Source organism: Dendrobates tinctorius, unplaced genomic scaffold (genome assembly GCF_039654945.1).
Source record: "Dendrobates tinctorius isolate UK_male_01 unplaced genomic scaffold, ASM3965494v1 ptg000129l, whole genome shotgun sequence".
Classification (NCBI taxonomy): Eukaryota; Metazoa; Chordata; class Amphibia; order Anura; family Dendrobatidae; genus Dendrobates; species Dendrobates tinctorius.
The window spans coordinates 10,843,748-10,867,808 of record NW_027361797.1 but is presented as its reverse complement, the minus strand read 5'-3'; the positions used below and the strand labels follow the sequence as shown (position 1 = coordinate 10,867,808).

At 44.8% G+C, this 24,061-nt stretch overlaps 1 protein-coding gene across 3 annotated transcripts in view; it reads right to left on the bottom strand.

The window, feature by feature from the left end:
• METTL22 (methyltransferase 22, Kin17 lysine) overlaps positions 1–24,061 on the bottom strand; it is a 316,617-nt gene that overhangs the window by 26,639 nt on the left and 265,917 nt on the right. For 2 of the 3 annotated variants that reach the window (XM_073542802.1, XM_073542803.1), the window contains one exon: positions 6,566–6,731. In XM_073542802.1, the coding sequence (XP_073398903.1) occupies positions 6,566–6,731 (166 nt within the window). Of the gene's footprint in view, positions 1–6,565; positions 6,732–15,165; positions 15,467–24,061 lie in introns of those variants that run through there. The other variant, XM_073542804.1, reaches the window with a different exon arrangement.

Here is a 24,061-nt window from a genome sequence, read left to right as displayed (position 1 = left end):
GCGCGGACACGTCTCTGCCAGGACGTATAATCACTCCAAGAAGAGGAAGAAATGTCCAGCTCCAGAAATTTAAAATCCAGGATTTTTATTGTATCATATTTAAAATACATTCATGGCTGCTTGTGATCAAGTAACGGTAACAAAGTTCCCCGCATGGGGATATTCTCCAGGTCTCTCCTGGATTTTAAATTTCTGGAGCTGGACCTTTCTTCCTTTTCTTTCTATCAGTTTTGTACATCGAGAGACTGAAATTCTTGCCCATTCTTCCTTGGCAAACAGCTCGAGCTCAGTGAGGTTTGATGGAGATCGTTTGTGAACAGCAGTTTTCAGCTCTTTCCACAGATTCTCGATTGGATTCAGGTCTGGATTTTGACTTGGCCATTCTAACACCTGGATACGTTTATTTGTGAACCATTCCATTGCAGATTTGGCTTTATGTTTGGGATGATTGTCTTGTTGAAAGACAAATCTCCGTCCCAGTCTCAGGTGTTTTGCGGACTCCAAAAGATTTTCTCAAGAATGGTCCTGTATTTGGCTCCATCCATCTTCCCATCAATTTTAACCATCTTCGCTCTCCCTGCTGAAGAAAAACAGCCCAAAACCATGATGCTGCCACCACCATGTTTGACAGTGGGGATGGTGTGTTCAGGGTGATGAGCTGTGTTGCCTTTACGCCAAACATATCGTTTGGCATTGTTGCCAAAAAGTTTAGTTTTGGTTTCATCTGACCAGAGCACCGTCTTCCACATGTTTGTTGTGTCTCCCAGGTGGCTTGTTGCAAACTTTAAATGACACTTTTTATGGATATCTTTGAGAAATGGGTTTCTTCTTGCCACTCTTCCATAAAGGCCAGATTTGTGCAGTGAATGACTGATTGTTGTCCTATGGACAGACTGTCCCACATCAGCTGTAGATCTCTGCAGTTCATCCAGAGTGATCATGGGCCTCTTGGCTGCATCTCTGATCAGTCTTCTCCTTGTTTGAGATGAAAGTTTAGAGGGACGGCCGGGTCTTAGTAGATTTGCAGTGGTCTGATACTCCTTCCATTTCAATATGATCGATTGCACAGTGCTCCTTGGGATGTTTAAAGTTTTGGAAATCATTTTGTATCCAAATCCGGCTTTAAACTACTCCACAACAGTATCACGGACCTGCCTGTTGTGTTCCTTGGTCTTCATGATGCTCTCTGTGCATCAAACAGAACCCTGAGACTATCACAGAGCAGGTGCATTTATACGGAGACTTGATTACACACAGGTGGATTATATTTATCATCATTAGTCATTTGGGACAACATTGGATCATTCAGAGATCCACAATGAACTTCTGGAGTGAGTTTGCTGCACTGAAAGTAAAGGGGCCGAATAATATTGCAAGCCCCACTTTTCAGTTTTGGAATTTCCACAAAAATTTAAAATAACCAATAAATTTTGTTCAACTTTACAATTGTGTCCCACTTGTTGTTGATTCTTCACCAAAAATTTACAATTGGTATCTTTATGTTTGAAGCATGATATGTGGGAAAATGTTGAAAAGTACCAGGGGGCCAAATACTTTTGCAAGGCACTGTATATGTTTCTTTCTCTAGAGTTTTGCAATCACATTTTGTGAATGTATAATTAATGATTGCTTTATTTTATGTCTTGTATCCTATGACTAAGGGTGCATTGAACGCATCTGAAACACGTCAGGATACTAGTTTTTAATATAGCTTGAATTGTCGCAATAAAGGTTTTTAATTTTACTTTTGGTGTGCCGTCACTCTACTTTTTCCATGTTTGCTATGCTTATTAGCTTGGACATGCACCCATCTGCTTCATTTCTGTGGTTCAACTTATTTGGACATATGGACTGATTCCGTGGCAGCTCCAATACTCTCCTAACTCAGACACAGTTTGAACTGTGCACTGAAAGTACTTTGAAGAGGCTCAATTACCTTACATGCCACAGTTAATCTCTTTACATGATGTTTTTGCTAATGACAGAGGGAGATCACTCCTTAAGTTCCCTCAGCTCCTTGCAGCACCACTGTGAAGAGCTAATTGTTGGTCTGGTAACTAGAGGCCTAAAGGGACTTTTACACATACCGAGATCGCTAGCGATATCGCTAAAGCGTCACTGATTTTGTGACGCTAGAGCGATATCGCTAGCGATCTCGCTACATGTGACACTTACCTCCAACAGGCCCCCTCGCTGGATATCGCTGATTGCGCTCGAACGTCCTGGGCCATTTTCTTCTCGTTGCGCCGACTAGCGACGCATGGACGCAGGCGGATGTCGTCATCATCACTGCCGTCTGACAGGGAGGAGCGACCGCCGAGCATCGCTGGATCGTTGCTGCGTCACTGCTGAGATCTGCCTGTTTCGCAGCCCACTAGCGACCATTTAGCGATGCCCCAGCGATCCTGATCGTTGTCGGGATCGCTGGTGCATCGCTAAATGTAACGGACCCTAATCATAGCCTCTGGGTCTGCCATAGATCAAAGCCTAACAGTACCATCTATTCGGCTGGCTGTATACCACTGAGAGGCTATATAATGCAATTCACTATGTAAGTAGTGCAGTGTATGATTTATAAGATCAGATTAATACATGTTCAAATTTCCCCGTGGGACTAAAAAATTAAAAAAAACCCCAAAACAAATTAATCTAATAACATACGAATGTCAAAGATAATTGCAAATAATCAGGTATCACTATATCAGTAATGACCAGTACAATAAAACTACATTCTATTTATTCCATATGGTGCACACCCCAGAAAAAAATCTGAAATTCCAGAGTTTACAAATGGTACCAATAAAAGTTACAGTTCACTATGCAGAAATTCAAGATCTCATAGAGCTCTGTAAACAAAAGAAAATGAAAAACTTATGGCTTTAAAGTGTAATAAATGAAAAACAATACCAGAATTGCTGTTTTTTTTTTTCTCATCCAGGCTCACAAAAACCTAAAAGTAATCAAGAAGTCATATGCACCCAAAAAACGGTACAAGTGAAAACTACAGTCTACAGAAATATAAAAAATAAGTTCAGGCTCTCAGAAAATGGAGGCTAAAAAGGATTTTTCTACGTGTTTACGTACAGGTGGGCTCTATTTACCAAAGTCTCATAGCTGGCCATTCCGGATTTTATTTAGGGGTATCACACTAGAGAGGGTTGAATACATATGCAAGTCATAATTTTTAGATTTATATTTTGGAAGTAATTAGAAAACCATGTTTCATTTCCTTTACATTTCAGAAATACGTGATACTTTTTTTGGCATTTCACATAAAATCCCAGTAAAATACATTTAAGTGTGTGTGTAATGGAAAAAAAATGAATACTTCTTCAAGGCACTGTAACTTCATGAACAAATAATGGATTTACCATGAGGATTAATCAGTGTTATCAGAACTTCTTGAGGTTACTTGTGGCTGCAGAGGGGCATGGCTGTTGGCTGCATGCTACATCCACACGTGAAAGCCTAAAAAGGCTTCTTTTACACTTGCCGTGTTTTTTGCGGCCCATTTTACAGGAATTTTCACGGTCTGCCGCAAAAACGGGCTGCAAAAATCTTCTTGGATTTCTGCAGACCTTCAAAGTGATAAACAGGAAGTACATGGAAGTGTCCTAGCAAAAATATAGCGTTACGCAAATACGGTCTTCATGGTGTACCGCAAAATTAAAGGGAATCTGTCACCCTTTTTTTCGGCTTGCAGCTGCCGGCATAGACATCGGGGGCTTATCTACAGCATTCTGTAATGCTGTAGCTAAGCCTCCGATGTAACTTGAAAGATAAGAAAAACACGTTATATTATACTTACCGGGGTGGGCGGTCCGGTCCGGTGGGCGTTGCTGTCTGGTCCAACGCCTCCCTTCTTCATGCGATGACGTCCTCTTCTCCCGTCCTGTAATGGCTGCGGCGCAAGCGCACTGCTCTGCCCTGTTGAGGGCAGAGCAGAATTCTGCAGTGCGCAGGCGCCGGACCTCTCCAGACGCCTGCGCACTGCAGGACTCTGCTCTGCCCTCAACAGGGCAGAGCAGTGCGCTTGCGCCACAGCCATTACAGGACGGGAGAAGAGGATGTCATCGCATGAAGAAGGGAGGCGTCGGACTGGACCGCAACGCCCACTGGACCAGACCGCCCACCCCGGTAAGTATAATATAACGTGTTTTTCTTATCTTTCAGGTTACATCGGAGGCTTATCTACAGCATTACAGAATGCTGTAGATAAGCCCCCGATGTCTATGCCGGCAGCTGCAAGCCGAAAAAAGGGTGACAGATTCCCTTTAACACACTGGGCAAGATTCCATTGTTTTTGCGGCCCCACTGATTTCAATGGGGGCTGTGTCCGTAAGCCGTGAAAAATATTGAGCAGGCTTGATATTTTTTCACGGCCATATGGTGTACGGCGGTCCGACAAATTTTTACGGCCCGTTTTTGCAGCCCCATAGAAATTTATTGGGGCCGCAAAAACGGCCCTCAAAAACACGGCAAGTGGAAAAGAAGCCTTTTGGTATAAACTACATAGATTTTAGAACAAAAATTAATCTCAGATTGTATTTAACGGCCTCTAATATAGCGTACATGGTATTTTGCCAATCTAAAAACCATGGTGACTTTGATTCAATTAGAACCCAGCTACAGTCGAGGTAGTCCTGTCCAACTATACTAGACTTCGATTTACAGAGGGCAGTAAAAAATGTCCATTGTAATTTTAAGCAACCTGATCTCAAATGAAAGGTAATAGGCAATCGACAAATCACATTATGTTGTCTCACCTCTGAAAATTTACTCCAAAGTGCTAGAAACTGGGAGTCTCACTTTCTTTCTGACGGATTACAGGAAGAGGGGAGAGAACTTTGACAGACAGGAGAGCAGGAGCAGAAACAAACTGTACACGGGTATAACAAAGAGGCCGCTTTTCAGTTGGAGACAGGCAAGGCACTAAACAATGACAGGTGCAATATATTGTTAGGAACGGCGGAACACACTAAATGAAAATAATAATAAAGTGCGTTCGCCGCTCGGGGTCCACCGTGCAGTAGGTGATATAACCGCTGCTAAGTGGTGGCAGGAGCAATATGGCGGTAATGCGTACAGGGTTAAACGTCACCCAGGTGCGCAGAGCAATCTCTGTTAAGTCACAGAGATTCCAAAAAACACAAACACAAAGACTGAGCCTGTTGAGGTCACAGTACTCAGTATAAATATACACACGGTATCAGGTCACAGGAGTAGCCCAAGACGGCGGCACTACGTCCGTCTAGACCTACCGTGTGTGCGGCATTGCAGCTGCGGACGCTAAGGACAGCTGCTACTGCAGCGCGGCGTGGACACTGCCGCTAAACGACAAAGCTATGACGCATGCGCAAAGTCGGACGCTAGCAGCTGTGGATGTTGCAGCAGAGGAGCGCTGGCGCTGATTCTAACTCAGTCCCTAACCACATACGTAATATCAGAGGGAAGGGGTTTTATAAGGAGTCATTCACCAGAATCATACATCCGTCCTCATACACACAGCAGCAAGTAAGTCTATACTAGCGCATGAGGGAACAGCCATGCGCACCTTTTATAGCAGCCGGGACCTTCCGCAAGCCTCCAGATCTCTGTGATGGACCAATGAGATCTGGAGCAGGACCTGAGCACATGACTCCCGATCTCCAATGGGAGATCGTCCCATGAGCATGCTCAGTAGGAGGACAGAAGGACTTAGGGCCCCTTTACATTTAGCGATGCACCAGCGATCCCGACCACAATACGACCAGGTCAGGATCGCTGGTGCATCGCCAAATGGTCGCTAGTGAGCTGCCAAACAGGCAGATCTCACAGCGATGCAGCATCGATACAGCGGTCGTTACTTACCTTTCAGACGAGGCGATCCTGACGTCCTCGCGTCCACGCATCAGTCGTCGGCGCCAGCAGGAAGCGCCCGACGAGAAATGGAGCTGCGCGATCAGCGATGGACAGCGGGGGAGCCGGTCGGAGGTAAGTATCACACATAGCGATATCGCTGCTGCGCCACCAAATCGGTGATGCTTTAGCGATATTGTTAGCGCTATCGCTATGTGTAAAACCCCCTTTAGCCTCAGGAGAGATTTGCTGCAAGGCAATCTCCTCTGCAATCTCCTCTGCATTAGATAAACAGCAGGAGACTGCAGATTGTGAGGGTCTGGATCCCTGCGGAGTAAACGCAGAAATCTGACGCCTAACATATATATACATATAAGTTATCGATATAACGAGGAAAATTAATATCCTTTGCTATTATAAAATATAATTCATCCATTTCTTTTTTGACTTTTTCAGTTATGGTTTTCAAAGCGCAAAGGGATATTAAAAAAAATAAATAAAATGCAACAGCTCTAGGTCCAAACTGGCTGTTTTTGATTCCTGATTGGAAAAATATGCATATGCTATATTACCAAGCACACTAGATGAGAACGAATAAGGAGAAGGAATAAAACAATAATTGCTTTTATCACCATCATATAGGAGACAATGACAAAATCACACTGCGATTCAAAGACTGTATATGTCTACTGTTGGCACATATAGTGCTGGAGCACAAACAACCTACCAAGTGCTGTCGCTCGTAGCAGAAGAATTGTGGAAAGACGGGTTTGATTTCGGCCGCTGTCCACTTCAGCTTCCCATCGCTGATCTTTTCAAAATTGTTCAAGCAGTTTCGGAAGTGATTATAGGCATCACACGCAATGTCCATACACCTCAAAGTAAAGTTATACCTAAAAGACAAGGATGGGAAAAAGATTGACAACATGCCCAGTGGACATGAACCTTCTTTGTATGCGATGTTAACACAGACTGCCCAGGCTTATGATCATAGGGTCATATATATATATATATATATATATATATATACACACACCTTATTCATTAACTTATTTTTTCCTTAAGTCAATTCAAATGGGTTGCAAAAGTTAAAGAATGAAAATTGGCCATAAGTAGAAAGGGGATAAAGTGAGCTAATAGTAAACTGTATACCGTATATGTAAATATAAACACATATATATATATATATATATATATATATATATACAGTGGGGCAAAAAAGTATTTAGTCAGTCAGCAATAGTGCAAGTTCCACCACTTAAAAAGATGAGAGGCATCTGTAATTTACATCATAGGTAGACCTCAACTATGGGAGACAAACTGAGAAAAAAAAAATCCAGAAAATCACATTGTCTGTTTTTTTTTCATTTTATTTGCATATTATGGTGGAAAATAAGTATTTGGTCAGAAACAAGCAATCAAGATTTCTGGCTCTCACAGACCTGTAACTTCTTCTTTAAGAGTCTCCTCTTTCCTCCACTCATTACCTGTAGTAATGGCACCTGTTTAAACTTGTTATCAGTATAAAAAGACACCTGTGCACACCCTCAAACAGTCTGACTCCAAACTCCACTATGGTGAAGACCAAAGAGCTGTCAAAGGACACCAGAAACAAAATTGTAGCCCTGCACCAGGCTGGGAAGACTGAATCTGCAATAGCCAACCAGCTTGGAGTGAAGAAATCAACTGTGGGAGCAATAATTAGAAAATGGAAGACATACAAGACCACTGATAATCTCCCTCGATCTGGTGCTCCACGCAAAATCCCACCCCGTGGGGTCAGAATGATCACAAGAACGGTGAGCAAAAAACCCAGAACCACGCGGGGGGACCTAGTGAATGAACTGCAGAGAGCTGGGACCAATGTAACAAGGCCTACCATAAGTAACACACTACGCCACCATGGACTCAGATCCTGCAGTGCCAGACGTGTCCCACTGCTTAAGCCTGTACATGTCTGGGCCCGTCTGAAGTTTGCTAGAGAGCATTTGGATGATCCAGAGGAGTTTTGGGAGAATGTCCTATGGTCTGATGAAACCAAACTGGAACTGTTTGGTAGAAACACAACTTGTCGTGTTTGGAGGAAAAAGAATACTGAGTTGCATCCATCAAACACCATACTTACTGTAAAGCATGGTGGTGGAAACATCATGCTTTGGGGCTGTTTCTCTGCAAAGGGGCCAGGACGACTGATCCGGGTACATGAAAGAATGAATGGGGCCATGTATCGTGAGATTTTGAGTGCAAACCTCCTTCCATCAGCAAGGGCATTGATGATGAAACGTGGCTGGGTCTTTCAACATGACAATGATCCAAAGCACACCGCCAGGGCAACGAAGGAGTGGCTTCGTAAGAAGCATTTCAAGGTCCTGGAGTGGCCTAGCCAGTCTCCAGATCTCAACCCTATAGAAAACCTTTGGAGGGAGTTGAAAGTCCGTGTTGCCAAGCGAAAAGCCAAAAACATCACTGCTCTAGAGGAGATCTGCATGGAGGAATGGGCCAACATACCAACAACAGTGTGTGGCAACCTTGTGAAGACTTACAGAAAACATTTGACCTCTGTCATTGCCAACAAAGGATATATCACAAAGTATTGAGATGAAATTTTGTTTCTGACCAAATACTTATTTTCCACCATAATATGCAAATAAAATGAAAAAAAAACAGACAATGTGATTTTCTGGATTTTTTTTCTGTTTGTCTCCCATAGTTGAGGTCTACCTATGATGTAAATTACAGACGCCTCTCATCTTTTTAAGTGGTGGAACTTGCACTATTGATGACTGACTAAATACTTTTTTGCCCCACTGTATATATATATATATATATATATACACACACACACAGTACAGACCAAAAGTTTGGACACACCTTCTCATTCAAAGAGTTTTCTTTATTTTCATGTCTATGAAAATTGTAGATTCACTCTGAAGGCATCAAAACTATGAATTAACACATGTGGAATTATATAATTAACAAAAAAGTGTGAAACAGCTGAAAATATGTCTTATATTCTAGGTTCTTCAAAGTAACCACCTTTTGCTTTGATTACTGCTTTGCACACTCTTGGCATTCTCTTGATGAGCTTCAAGAAGTAGTCACCGGAAATGGTCTTCCAACAGTCTTGAAGCAGTTCCCAGAGATGCTTAGCACTTGTTGGCCCTTTAGCCTTCACTCTGCAGTCCAGCTCACCCCAAACCATCTTGATTGGGTTCAGGTCTGGTGACTGTGGAGGCCAGGTCATCTGGCGTAGCACCCCATCACTCTCCTTCTTGGTCAAATAGCCCTTACACAGCCTGGAGGTGTGTTTGGGGTCATTGTCCTGTTGAAAAATAAATGATGGTCCAACTAAACGCAAACCGGATGGAATAGCATGCCGCTGCAAGATGCTGTGGTAGCCATGCTGGTTCAGTATGCCTTCAATTTTGAAAAAATCCCCAACAGTGTCACCAGCAAAGCCCCCCACACCATCACACCTCCTCCTCCATGCTTCACAGTGGGAACCAGGCATGTAAAGTCCATCCATTCACCTTTTCTGCATCGCACAAAGACACGGTGGTTGGAACCAAAGATCTCAAATTTGGACTCATCAGACCAAAGCACAGATTTCCACTGGTCTAATGTCCATTCCTTGTGTTCTCTAGCCCAAACAAGTCTCTTCTGCTTGTTGCCTGTCCTTAGCAGTGGTTTCCTAGCAGCTATTTTACCATGAAGGCCTGCTGCACAAAATCTCCTCTTTGTTGTAGAGATGTGTCTGCTGCTAGAACTCTGTGTGGCATTGACCTGGTCTCTAATCTGAGCTGCTGCTAACCTGCGATTTCTGAGGTTGGTGACTCGGATGAACTTATCCTTCACAGCAGAGGTGACTCTTGGTCTTCCTTTCCTGGGGCAGTCCTCATGTGAGCCAGTTTCTCTGTAGCGCTTGATAGTTTTTGCCACTGCACTTGGGGACACTTTCAAAGTTTTCCCAATTTTTTGGACTGACTGACCTTCACTTCTTAAAGTAATGATGGCTACTCGTTTTTCTTTACTTAGCTGCTTTTTTCTTGCCATAATACAAATTCTAACAGTCTATTCAGTAGGACTATCAGCTGTGTATCCACCAGACTTCTGCACAACACAACTGATGGTCCCAACCCCATTTATAAGGCAAGAAATCCCACTTATTAAACCTGACAGGGCACACCTGTGAAGTGAGAACCATTTCCGGTGACTACCTCTTGAAGATCATCAAGAGAATGCCAAGAGTGTGCAAAGCAGTAATCAAAGCAAAAGGTGGTTACTTTGAAGAACCTAGAATATAAGACATATTTTCAGCTGCTTCACACTTTTTTGTTAATTATATAATTCCACATGTGTTAATTCATAGTTTTGATGCCTTCAGAGTGAATCTACAATTTTCATAGTCATGAAAATAATGAAAACTCTTTGAATGAGAAGGTGTGTCCAAACTTTTGGTCTGTACTGTATATATAAAGAAAAGCTTCAAAACATCTCAATTTATTAAATATAGAGTATATAGAGTATTGTCATGACATCAGTTAGGTTACTAATGGTTGTCTGAGGAATGTTCTGATACGCTGAAGGCACTTGGGCAAATAAATCATCAAGATCCACTGCTGGCAGCTTCCTTTGTAACTAGCAGCCAATGATGTCCCAGATGTGCTTGATGGTGTACAAGTCTGAAGGCGCTGCAGGCCATGGTAGCATATTTAAGCCATACAGATACTCACAGTAGCATGAGCAACATGCGGCCTGGCATTGTAATGTGGAAAAATGGCTCCTGGGACACACTCCTCGGATGGATTATGTTGGGGAACACAAGGATCCAGATGCCAGAATTTCAACAGCCGGTCCTTTTGTTTTCAGGGAAGATAAGCCATTACCAGAGGATTTCTTGAATGCTCAGCAAAGCCAAGTGCTCAAGTGTTTGTGGGAGTTGGGAGAGATAGCACTTTGCTAAAAGAACGTTCAGATAACCGTTGTTTTGTGTGTATGTACATGTACAGCTTTACTGGACAGGAACAGCTTACACAGTTATGGGATAAAACAAGTTAGAGAAGTGTTACACAGTGGAGGAAATTCCCCCAAGTATGCAGTGAGCAGAAACAATGATGGATATAGGAGCACAATTTTACAGCTTATTACTAGGACATTTTGTCATTTGAAAGATAATGAAAAAAAAAATCAATTGATCAAGATAAAATGGCTTTCTTTCTTGGCATCAGTCACAAGGGAATGACTGAAGTCTGGACAAGGTAAAGGTGCGAGAGTTGCTGACAGTTCTTCTCCATTCTGGATCTGGTGTATACAGATACATTGTTGGTATTGTGTCTCCATGTTGCCCTTGGGTGTAATGGTGTTATACTGAATGTGGTATACCCCTGCTATAACGCTACCAGATAACTACTGCAAACTACAGATTTTCTCAATTCAGTGATATTAGCGATCACTGTGTCCGTTTTTCTATATCTTTCCAAACACAAGCAATCAAAGTAAATGGTACAAGCAGAATACAGGCCATGGGATCAGCGAGCGACTTCCTCTGGCATGCAGTTTAATAATAAGTATTGAATTATTAATAATTTATAGAAATGTGATGGCAATGTTTTGTGCTGTTGAACTGCAGCGAGTTTCCCAAACCTGTATCAAATGAAGCTTTTCGTATGCATGCTGACCCCTTCAGATGAGTGTTTCTGCACATTTTCCGACTGATCAGTTCCCACTTTACATGCCTTAATGATTTGAATGGACATTTATCCGCATATCAGCACATAAAACCAGGGAGAGCTATTTCTGTCATGCAAGACCAGACAAATACAAGAAGCTATTACCTATGACACCATTTCCCTCCTCACTGACACTAACCAGGTGTTTTACAGTCCCGTTACTTAACCCTTTTGTGACCAAGCCTTCTCTTTTTTAGCAGCCATTTTTTTCTCTAATATGGTTGTATGAGGTGTTTTATGCGAGGGAACTTGAATTATTTTTTTAGCACGGCTTTTGTGAATTACTATGTAATTTCTATAATTTTTGTTTGCAAATATTACATATTATGTGTAATTTTTTTTCTTGTTATACGTACGTAGTAAAATATATTTTATGAAAAAAAAACACATTTTTTCTCATTTTAATTTTTTGCAAGATTTTTTTTTAATTATTTTCCAAAACATACAAGAAACAAGATAAAATAAAATAATATAAGTGTGTCGTTAAGACACTACTCATGGACAAATTGTGAGACGGCATAGTTAGGCTGTCTAAGGTCAGATACCAGGAGGTCTAGTAGTACAGAAGGGCATAACAAAGGTGTGGTCAAGTGCTACTTCAAGATAAAGGGATAAGCGAAACGGATAGTCAAAGGCCAAGATCGGGGTCAGGTGCCTGAGGTCAGAGAGCATCAAGAGCAAAAGGGATAATACACAAGAATAGTCAAGACAAATCTAAGGTCCGGCAACAAAGATCAGGAAATCAGACACAGGGCATTGAATATGCACACCACTGAACAAAGCTGCAACTGACATTGGTCTGCTCATAGCCAGCCAGCTAAATAGCTAATGAATTATAAAGAATGGGAGACACCTGGAGGAATGCCTGCAGGCTAGGCCATATCGAGTAGCAGGGCTGTGAATCAAAATACTGACAGCCCCAGCACGCCCCAGCCTCAGATTGGACAACTGGGCTGTCACTCACCATACTGACAGTCCAGCACACTCCAGATCCTATAGAGTGACTTAGATGTCACTCACAGCGTCATAGTGACATCTGCAAGGAGTTTGTATGTTTTCCCAGTGTTTGCGTGGGTTTCCTCCGGGTACTCCGGTTTCCTCCCACATTCCAAAGACATACTGATAGGGTATTTAGATTGTGAGCCCCAATGGGGGCAGTGCCAATAATGTCTGAAAAGCGCTGTGGAATTAATGGCGCTATATAAATGAGTAAAATAAATAAAAATAAATAAATAGTGAATGATGAAACCGTGAGAAAAAGAAGCAAAAGAGAAGATATTCCTCCACTTCTCAAGAACTCATCAGAAAGACCATAGTTAATCAGTGGCGGTGATAAACAAAACTAAGGGAGTACCCCACCTATAAGAATCACTTTTTAATTTTTTTAAGTTCATAGTTTTACTTACATATATATAACAGAAAAAAACCCTACACATAATAGGTGTCCTCAAAACCATAATAACTGTTACAATCGCGGACGCAGTGTTGGCTACCCAGCCAACGCTCCCATGTCGAACTATAACGACGGAGTACGTGTCCCAGGTGATCGTGGAATGTGGACCCACTGGACCACAGGGGAGACTTGGGCCTACCTGGACTAGGGAAGGGTAGCGACCAAGGTCTGTGGCAGCTGAGCTTGTGGACAAGATGGCCATATGCAGGACTAAAAGACACCACACAACTTCAGGTATGAAGAAACAAAGTTTACTGAATTAAAGCAAAAGACATGTAAACACCAGGTTCCGGAATATGCACATCACGAAGGAAACATGTCTCAGGTTGACAGGCAAAGCAAGAGGTCATCACGGGTTGACGCAGTCCAGGGTCATCTGGCATGGGCATACTAGGAAGGCATCTCTCAGGCCTCAGGCGTAACACAGGCACAGCAGGAGAACATCAGACACCGACCTCGGACTAGCTTCAGACGATTGCAGGAGGTCATCACGGGTTGACGCAGTCCAGGGTTATCTGGCATGGGCATACTATCGGGCTCTTAGGCCTCGGGCGTAGCACAGGCTCAGCAGGAGAACATCAGACACCGACCTCAGGCAGACTTCAAGTGATGGCTAGGGTCATCACGGGTTGATGCAGTCCAAGGTTATCTGGCTCGGCACAGGCACAGCAGGGGAGCATCAGACACTGACCTCAGGCAGCCTTCAGACAACGGCAGGAGCCATCATGGTTAAGACCCCAGGGAACCGACAGGACATCAGGACATAAGCAAGACACGGAGAGCACAGGTCCAGGAACGTTGGCACTACAGCATCGGGCATCGGCTGGTAAGGTCCAGGACTCGCTGGCGGGACCGTCACCAGGAAAACAGCTGGAGACTCCCGGAAACCATGGAGGAGGAATCCATCCAGGAACACGAGTGGGACTGGATCAAGAGCACAACTTGGACCACCGGAACCACGGACTGGACATCTGGACACAGGCTGGTCATCGGAACACAGACAGACATCCAGACTCAGGCAGGACATCTGGACACAGGCGGGACATCGGAACACGGACTGGACATCGGAACACGGACTGGACATCGGAACACGGACTTGACATCAGGTCACAAGCCGGACATCAGGTCATCAGGAAGGACATCTAGACATCAGGACATCATGGCACCAGGCGGACATCAGGTCTCAGAAAGGACATCTGGACATCAGGACACGGGGTGGACATGAGGTCTCAGGCAGGACATCAGGACTCGGATCTCAGATAGAACATCAGAACACTGACTTCGACAGGCTCCGGACATGAGGCCGCAGTCATCAGGCAGCAATCGGCAGGCTCCGGGCATCGGGCAGGGAAGGATAGGATCTGGACTTCTGGTGGAGGACATCAGGCACCGGACTCCTGGAAGTGGTCGTCAGACACCGGACATCAGGCCGCGGTCATCAGGCTCCGGACAAGAGATCACGGTCATCGGGCTCCGGACATCTGGCAGCGACCTAAAAAGGAATTCAAGCGGTCTGGTGCAAGCCCCGCCGGGTTGGACTGGAACCGGCCGGGGATTGCACTGAATAACAAGCTGAGCACAGTGTAGCAGAAACTCAGCAGACACGCTGGACTTCTACTTCAAAGATGAACCCAGGTTAGATCACAGAAAGTCAGTTAGCAAAGAGTCAACAGTCACTGAGCACAGGGTTCAAGACACAGAAGGACTTCAGGAACATAACAGCAGTAAACAGGACTAGGACTTCATAACACGGCAGCAATCAGGACAAGGACTTTGGTACCAACACATAAACAGGAAAAGTCCATGAACTCCGACATCTGCTGTCCCAAAGCTAATAACAGAAACGGATCTGAGAATTCTGCCCCGGAGCAGGCGGAAGACAGGCATCAGCTCACCTAGAACTGAAGGCAGGCAGGACAAGTACTGAACAGCAAACGGACATAGCAAGACTCAGAAGCTTGATGCGAAGCTCTGGCAATGCCCCACAGGGCAGGGAAACTTTATATAGGAGCTGCCTGACAGCGATAGGCTGGAGCAGCAATTCTAGCACACATCCATTCCACATAAAAGCAGGGGAGGTGTGGCCACGCGCACCCTTACCACAGCCAGACACAAATCAGCATAGCAAAGGACATCTGGCAGCGGTTGTGTGGAGAAACGGGGTTAGTGGGTGCTCTCGTCCGCTGGCCTGGCTGTCTTTAGCAAGACTGTATGGACCATGGTTCATACCACTGAATGCCCCTTGTGGGCAGAACACTACACAGACAACACAGGGTTAGGGTAAAACAGTGTGGCCAAGCTTTATTGAACCACAAAACCCACTAGCAAACGGAACAATTCCAGCAATTTCCCCAAAGATGGTGCACATTACAGGGACTGACCTTTCTGCTGACACGCCGGGATAATGGTAGATGATACGTCAGAGCTTCCAGGGTCGTTAATCCACCTGTGATACACACACAGAGAAGAGGTAGCGACAAGCATAGGGTGATGACCGAGAATAGCCCATAGAGTCCATACAAGGTCAAAAGCCAGTTGAAACAATGTCAGAGCTCCCAGGGTCGGTATTCCACCTGTGATGAACACACAGAGAAGAGGTAACGACAAGCGTAGGGAGATGACAGTACATACAAGGTCCAAAGCAGGTTGGCACAAGAGTCACCACCTGTCTTATCCGACCATCTCCATGGAACCAGGTGACCAGTGGGTCCCAAACCTGGCATTCTCCAAACATATCAATGGTTGAGAGATGGTCACTGGATCAGATCTGTGTCCTTCCAACCGGGGCCGACAACCTCTAGGTTGATTCCCATAGAATCAGAGATCTGTGTCCCTCGTGATGGTAGCATGGTGAATTGTCTGCAGTCCTCTCATCTCGTCCGTTGAGTGTTTTGCAGAATGTACGACTGGTAGCTCTGGGTGATGAGATGAGATGTCCTCTCTGTCTCTTGAGTCTTTTTATACCCAAGGCATGTAAGCTATTTTTAGAATTACCCAGTGTCCTTCAGACCACCCTCACATTCTTTTTCCTCATTTCTTTGAAAAGTCAACAAACTAGTTTCATAATACAATGCACAATTTGCATATCAGTGCACATCAATAGACAAAGATAAAAACTCACTATGTACAGTCACTATTACAGACTTAGGGCCCCGTCACACACAGCGAGATCGCAGATTTTGTGACGCATCAGCGATCTCTCCAGCGATATCGCTGTGTGTGACGGGGATCAACGACCGGCCCTCCTGCCGGGTATCGCTGATCGTGCAGGATCGTCCTGGGCCATTTTTTGATCGTTGGTTTCCCGCTGGCCAGCACGCATTCCTCCGTGTGGCAGCGAGAGACCAGCGATCAGCGACGCTGGTATCCAACGTAAACATCGGGTAACTAAGAGCCGCGTGGTCTTGGATACCCGCTATTTAGCCTAGATACCAGCGCATGCGTGCCGCGCGGCTCTTAGTTACCCGTTGTTTACATTGGAAACCAGCTTGCTCACTGGTCCTGATCGCTGGAGGGACTGTCTATGTGACAGCTCACCAGCGATCAGCCTAACGATGTCCCAGCGATCCCATCCATGTCAGATCGTTAAACACTGAAATCCACAAGCCAATATACAGATAGAAAAAACAACTCCTCTTTGGCCTGCAAAAACACAGTAGTCTGGGTAATTAAGATATAATCTTGTTTCTTCACAGGCTGCAAGCCTGAACACACGTGGTAAGCCTTGCACAACCACAGAGGACCTTGCAACCCGCGGATAGCTTTCCACAGCGGCACCCAGGGACTGCACAAGCGGGTGGTCATGCTGCGCAGTGGAACCACACACGCATGTACAGCTACGCAGTGGAGCCAGGGAACTGAGCAGCATCCACACAGATAACTGACAACAGCATTGCAGCTCATTAGAGGGAAAGGAGCGAAGGGTTAAAGCAGAGATAAGCAGAGTAATGCTGGGTAAACAGAGTACAAACACAGCGATGTTACAATAACCTTGAGAAATCATTAAACATAGCTTTATTTCTTTATCGTTCATTTTTACCACTGGGGCATCCATAGGAGTCCCAGTTAATGGGGAAAAATCTCACTAGAGTGATAATGTCAGGATCCTGACAGCGCCGGCGTACAGCCTTCACTGAGCAGGGACTCACCCGCACTGTAGGGACCCCTGGGGACAGGAACAGCCGGGAAGTACAGATGCACAGGACCAGAACGCAGAAGTTCAGCAAGTCGACACAGGATCTACGGTCATGTGACTGCAAGGGGGCGGGGCTTAGCGTCCTGCTTTCAGAGAAGGTAGAAAACTCAGAGTCGGGCAAAACAGAGGTCATAGACAGTACGGGCAAACGAGGTACATGAGGGATAAACAGACGGGAGGTCAGACAAAGCCAAAGGTCATACACAAGAGGGCGGTGCGGTACCAAAGGGACGAGCAGAGAGCAGTCGAGTCACAAGCAGAGAGTCATACACGAGAGAGCGGTGCGGTACAAGAGGGGCAGGCAGAACTCCTAACGGACAGAACCGGATCACAACCAAACAAGCAACAAGTTATCAGGCACAAGACACACGTATACAAGAGGTCAACTAACTCAGCCGAGGACAGGAGTATAACTGACACCGGACCTAGGTCCAGTGAGCATTAAATAGCCGCCCTCTGCCAGAGAGAGGCAGAAACAATTAACTCCCTGTCTGACCAGGATGGGCCAAAGCGAAACCCTGTCCTGGATCATGACAGATAGTCACTGATAGAGATGATCTGGGTCTGCTAAGATCTAGCAGCCATATTATGTCGGACGGTCCTATAAAAGGGCTCACTGAGTGATAAACCACTTCTATCCTCACCGCAAGAGTCGCAGCCGTGTCTGACAGCCAAGGACCTGTCAGACTGCAATGGGACATGGTTAAAGCCTAGGACCAAGCACCGGAAGATTAAGAGCACTTGGTCGCTATTGGGTTAATTTGTAGTGCAAAAATTATAATGTGAAATGTGGCCTGCTGCTACTTCAAGGCTTTCTTCACTTATTTTGCAGCAGTGCATATCTATGGTTAAAACACAGAAAAACACAGTATGACAAACGCATAAAAATACTCTATTGTAAAAAAGTAACAGTAAACAGCAAGTGCTAGTAAAAAGATGATATATGTACATGGCCCACATTACCTTTCTGAATCCTGCTCATACAGGTACTATACACATGGTCAGGTTTTTAAATACATTAGTTAGGGACTGCTCTGATATGGGTATACTGTACCTTGACGTTTGGTAGAGCGGCTTAGTATACATTTTTTGCAAAAAATGTATCAACCAAATACCCTGTTTTATCATCTTTTACTAGCACTTACTTTTTTTTTTTACAGCAGAGTACTTTTATACATTTGTTATACTGTGTTTTTCTGTGTTTCAGTCTTTTGGTGGTGTGAACGCTGTCCTACAGACTTGTTCACTGTATGCATGGCCCATGTGTTTACATCTATGGTTTAGTGGCAGAAAGGTTGATTCTACGTAAATTTAGCAAGAATTCAGTGGTAATTGTCTCAATACGAGACAGAGCCCTACAACCATGACCCGTTCAGTAGCCATGTGCTCTTCCACAGCAAAACGCAATTACAGCAGAGGCAGCTGCAATGTCTGCTCTGCCGTCCAAACAGATTCTGGATAATATCCACAGAAGTCATTCATTTGGAATAACTGCTAAATTTACGGGTACAGGTTTTAGCCAACATCAGTCTGACATTGATTACTGAACTGTGAAGGAGCCGCCTTTAAGTCCAAGCCTATTACCTAATGAGAAATCCAGCCCAAACCATAAAGGTTATGTCAACCTTTGAACACAACATATAAAAAAAGCTACATAAAATAGTAATTAACTTTTAATACACATTTTATTCTGATTCCACTGCACTGCGGAGCTTCATTCACAATTCAGCTGGATATCAGCACAATCAAGCTGCAGGCTGCATAAAATCGCAGCGGAGTTACCAAAAAGTAGTGGGGTAAATTTTCAATGTCTGACAACTTTACAGTGAATGTGGTAAAGATGGTACTTTACACCCAAATGACAATCTGTCAGCAAGAATTCTATGAGACTTGCGCTCTGAAGTCGCCCGTCCTGTGGGCGGAAGTTTCCCTTTGGTGAGGTTCCGATATACAACAGATCACAATTCCGTGAAACAGACATAAGGTGTTTTTTTTGCCAATGGCCACATGCTAATTTATCATCAATAATATATTATTCATTATTTATTCAGCATCAACAATTATGTCACCGTTTATGCACCTCAGCACTTTATGCATTTTTATGCCATACAGAATGTGCACGCACAGTATATCTGCATTTATGCACCTTATTACATACACTCACATTTTCATGTGACACACATCACACTTCAGAGATGTCTCTCATGCAGGTTTGTTTTCAAGCTACATTAATATTTGCCACTAAATCCCTTCCTTTGGAATATTTTGTTAGACTTTTAGTGCCCATGAACTCTGTCTTCCCTCTATGGGTCTTCAGCTCAGTCAGCACTAGCGTCATGGCACGCCTGCTTTGCCATGGAGAAAGTTTCCTTGATGGCGCTGTGCACTATGATCATGTCCGGCATGCTTTATATACTTCCTGCTTTTTTCCTGACACACCCCTGACGAAGCTGGATGAAACACACGTTGGGGCAGCAGGCTAAGGCTGAGTTCACACGTGGCGTTTTTTTGCGTTTCCGCGGCGGTTTTAACCGCGCGATTTTGCCCCGAAAACCTGAAAAATAAGCATCCCATGCATTCCTATGGGATTCCGCAATGCTGTGCTAATGCTGCGGTTTTTACCGCGGCGGAATCGCTTCGCGGTAAAAAACGCAGCATGCTCATTAATTTTGCGGAATCGCGGCGATCCCGCACCCATAGGAATGCATTGTTCTGCTTACTTTCCGCATGTGGCTGTGCCCACCATGTGAAAAGTAAGCAGAACAATTGCGGATGGTACCCGCGGTGCGGAGGAGAGGAGACCTCCGGGCTTTGGGTACCATATCCCTGTAAAAAATAGAATTTAAAATAAAATATTGTTATTCTCACCTTCCGACGTCCCGCGCAGCCTTCCCGCCTCTCTCCACACTCCCGTTCCCAGTACTCCTTTGCGAAAATGCCCGCGATGACGTCTGTTCTCGCGGGATCGCGAAGTCTCGCGGTCATTCGCGCAACGTCATCGCGAATCACCGCGAGACGTCGCGATCCCGCGAGAACGTACGTCATCGCGGGCATTTTCGCAAAGGATTACTGGGAACGGGAGCACGGAGAGAGGTGGGAATGCTGTGCGGGACGTCGGAAGGTAAGAATAACACCATTTTTTATTTTTTTTACATTTTATCTTTTACTACTGATGCCGCATAGGCGGCCTCAGTAGTAAAAAGTTGGTCACACTTTTCAAACACTATGTTTGACGAGTGTGACCAACCTGTCAATCAGTTCTCCAAGCGATGCTACAGATCGCTTGGAAAACGCTAGCATTCTGCAAGCTAATTAGGCTTGCAAAATGCTAGTTTTTCCGTGGGAAAATCGCGGGAATTTAAAATGCGATTTTTCCCGTGGAATGGAATTCCGGAACTCTCGCGGTAATTTCCGCGAGAGTTCCGCTACGTGTGAACCCAGCCAAAATATCATTTATGCATACCCCTCCTCACATGTAAAGCGCCATGGAATAAATGGCGCTATAATAATAAATAAAATAAGCAGAGTTTCACACTTGTACCATGTAAGCTTACATATGATTATTTTTTTTATGTTATGTGATCCACTGTGTACTATGTTCCATAAATGCATCTCTATAATTGATGATATACAGTTGAAACCAGACGTTTACATACACTATATAAAAAGACACACATGCATGTTTTTCTCAATATCTGACATGAAATCAGAATAATCCTTTCCCGTTTTAGGTCAATTAGGATTACCATAATTATTAATGGTAACCGGGCGGCACGGTGGCTCAGTGGTTAGCGCTGCAGCCTTGCAGCGCTGGGGTCCTGGGTTCGAATCCCACCAAGGACAACATCTGCAAGGAGTTTGTATGTTCTCCCCGTGTTTGCGTGGGTTTCCTCCCACATTCCAAAGACATACTGATAGGGAATTTAGATTGTGAGCCCCATCGGGGACAGTGATGATGATGTGTGCAAACTGTAAAGCGCTGCATAATATGTTGGTGCTATATAAAAATAAAGATTATTATTATTATTATTTGCCAAATGCCAGAATAATGAGAGTGAATGGTTTAAGGCATTTTTACTACTGCAAAGTCAAACATTTACATAGATTTCATTAGTATTTGGTACCATTGCCCTTAAACTGAATGATTGATGTCAGAGGAATTCATAGGTCGTAGGAGAAATAATAATACTCCTATGGCCCAGATGGTTACCGTATGGTAGCAGAACCTGTATATACCGTATTTTCCGCTTTGTAAGACGCACTTTTTTCCCCCCAAAATTTGGGGGGGAAACAGGGGTGCGTCTTACAAAGCGGACATGCCTTACCTAGGCTGTGATCGGGGGCGTCCGGCGGTTGCTGGCCGCTGCTGCGGGTGTGTCCGGTGCCGCGTTGTGTGCCCGTCGATGCCCGGGGCTCTGCCAACATTGAGCGACAGGCCAGAGCCCCGGCATTTCCTCAGTTCCCTGTGTGCCGGTAAAAAGATGGCCGCCGGCGCGTGCGCAGATGGGATCTCGGGACCCAGTTCTCGATGAGATTTCAAATCTCATCTCTCGAGAGGTGGGTCCCGAGATCCCATCTGCGCACGCGCCGGCGGCCATTTTCCCTGGGTTCCTGGGTTCCCTGTGTGCGCGCGGTGGTGCCTGCAAAAAAATGGCCGCCGCGCGTGCGCAGATGGGATCTCGGGATCCAGCTCTCGAGAGATGAGATTTCAGATCTCATCTCTCGAGAACTGGTCCCGAGATCCCATCTGCGCACGCGCCGGCGGCCATTTTTTTTTTACCGGCACTTCAGCGCACATATACAGGGAACCGAGGAAATGCTGGGGCTCTGGTCTGTCGAACAATGTCGGCAGAGCCCCGGGCATCGATGGGCACACAACGCCGCACCGGAGCACCCGCAGCACCGGCTTCCAACCGCCGGACAAGACTCTGCAGCAGCAACAGCACACATCGGAGCCCCCCCTCATCCCTGAATGCGGCCTGCAGCATCACTCCACGCCTGCCTCCTCCAGCAGCGAGCCTGGGATCCCTCTACACCGCAGCCACCAACCCCGGTAAGCAATAAGATGCAAGGATTATAAGAGGCACCACCATTTTATTAAAAAATATTTTTTTCTTATTTTTCTCCTCAAAAATTGTGGTGCGTCTTATAATCCGGAGCGTCTTATAAAGCGAAAAATACGGTAAATGTACTCCCAGGAATAAGCCAATGGTGAAATGCGCGTCGGGGTGAGAGGACGTGATTACCAACTCTGGAATGTAAGATGAATCGGTCTCCTATACTGCAGACACTGTCTGTTACTTTTTTGAGCATTTTTATACACAGATTCTGCTACCATGCGGTAAACATCTTAGTATTATTCAGTGACATCGTTCTACTTACCTTGATATTTGGGTTAGATATCAGTGTGTAGCCATCTTGGCTGATTAATATCATTCAGAGACACCATTATACTTATCTCAGTATTTGGGATTAACAATTGATTTCTAACCTGTGTGTTATATATGCTCAGCAGTATAGAGGTCATTCATTCTCTTTTTTGCCGAATTTCATTTAGACTATTTTCTAAGAAATAATACCATTAGACTTGGTGATTCTTTTCCTTTATATTGTGCTATATTTGGTATTATATTTTATTACCATTTTTTGTCTCATCACTGTTGTACTTACTGGTATTTTTCAACATTGTATTTAGTCCAATTTGATATGGAAACTATCTAATTAGCTGGCATCTAATATATAAGATTTGTTTTTTAGTCCTTATTCTGGAGTTGGAACAGTCCTTTTATGTGAGGCGTTCTGCTTTTTTATTACGTGTTTTGTTTTCATTCATATTTAATAAAAATTATATAATTTTAATGATGGATCTCTTCGTCCGTCCTCTTTATTTTAAGTAGGGGTTTGAGTTATATATTCTGAAGTGAAGTGCCTTTTTTGGACATTATAGTGACATGTGAATTTTTATCATGTCTTGGCTTATTCAGCTTCCCTACATGTTTATTAAAGCATCAACCTGCAACCTTCTTTTAGCAGATCAGCAGCGCAATTCTCCCATTCTCTCCACCATTTTTGTGTTTTATGCAGTCAAAAAGTGTTGCACTTCAAAACAGTCACTGTAACCCGCTTTCTCAATGCTTTGTGTTATCTTGTTACTGGGTCGCCCTATCACACCCAGGGCGGCGGGGTACTCGGTACCGGGCCCGCGGGTCTCCACGAGTGGGGTTGTTGTCAGGGCAGCTATGACCCGGTCCGTGGCCCTGGGCGCCCATTGTAAATAGCAGAAATGTTCATTGAATGATTCGTGACGCCACCTGTGGTGTTCGGCAAGAAAGGTGTTAAGCCAACGAGGCAGACAGATCCTCTGGGACAGATGGTGTAGTGCAGCAATGATGTTGTGGCCCTCCACAGGTAGGGCAGTAGTCCCAGGGCAATGTAGGTGAGGAGATAGGGGAGAGACGTAGAGGGTGCAGTGTCAGGCACAGAGATGTAGCAGTGCTGAGGGTGTTGACGCAGGAATGAATGGAGGACACCAGGGCATGTAGTTCCAAAGCTTTACTCACAGTCTGTTGAGCATACAGGTGCCCGCATCCATGCCATGTCCTCCGGGTCAGGAGCTCAGCCAACTTCCAGGCAAGATGAAGTACTCCGTTCCAACACTCCGCCAACATATGTGCCTTTTCTCAACGTCTCCCTTTTGCGCCTATAGTGAAGTACTCTCAGTACTGAGTTACACTGGAGTTCCTCCTGTCAGATGTTCCTATGAACTCTACTTGTACGGCAGACAGCTGTAGCCTGCTTCGGGGACTCCTTGCTACCAAGTCCCAGCTCACTCACGTTGCTGTTGTG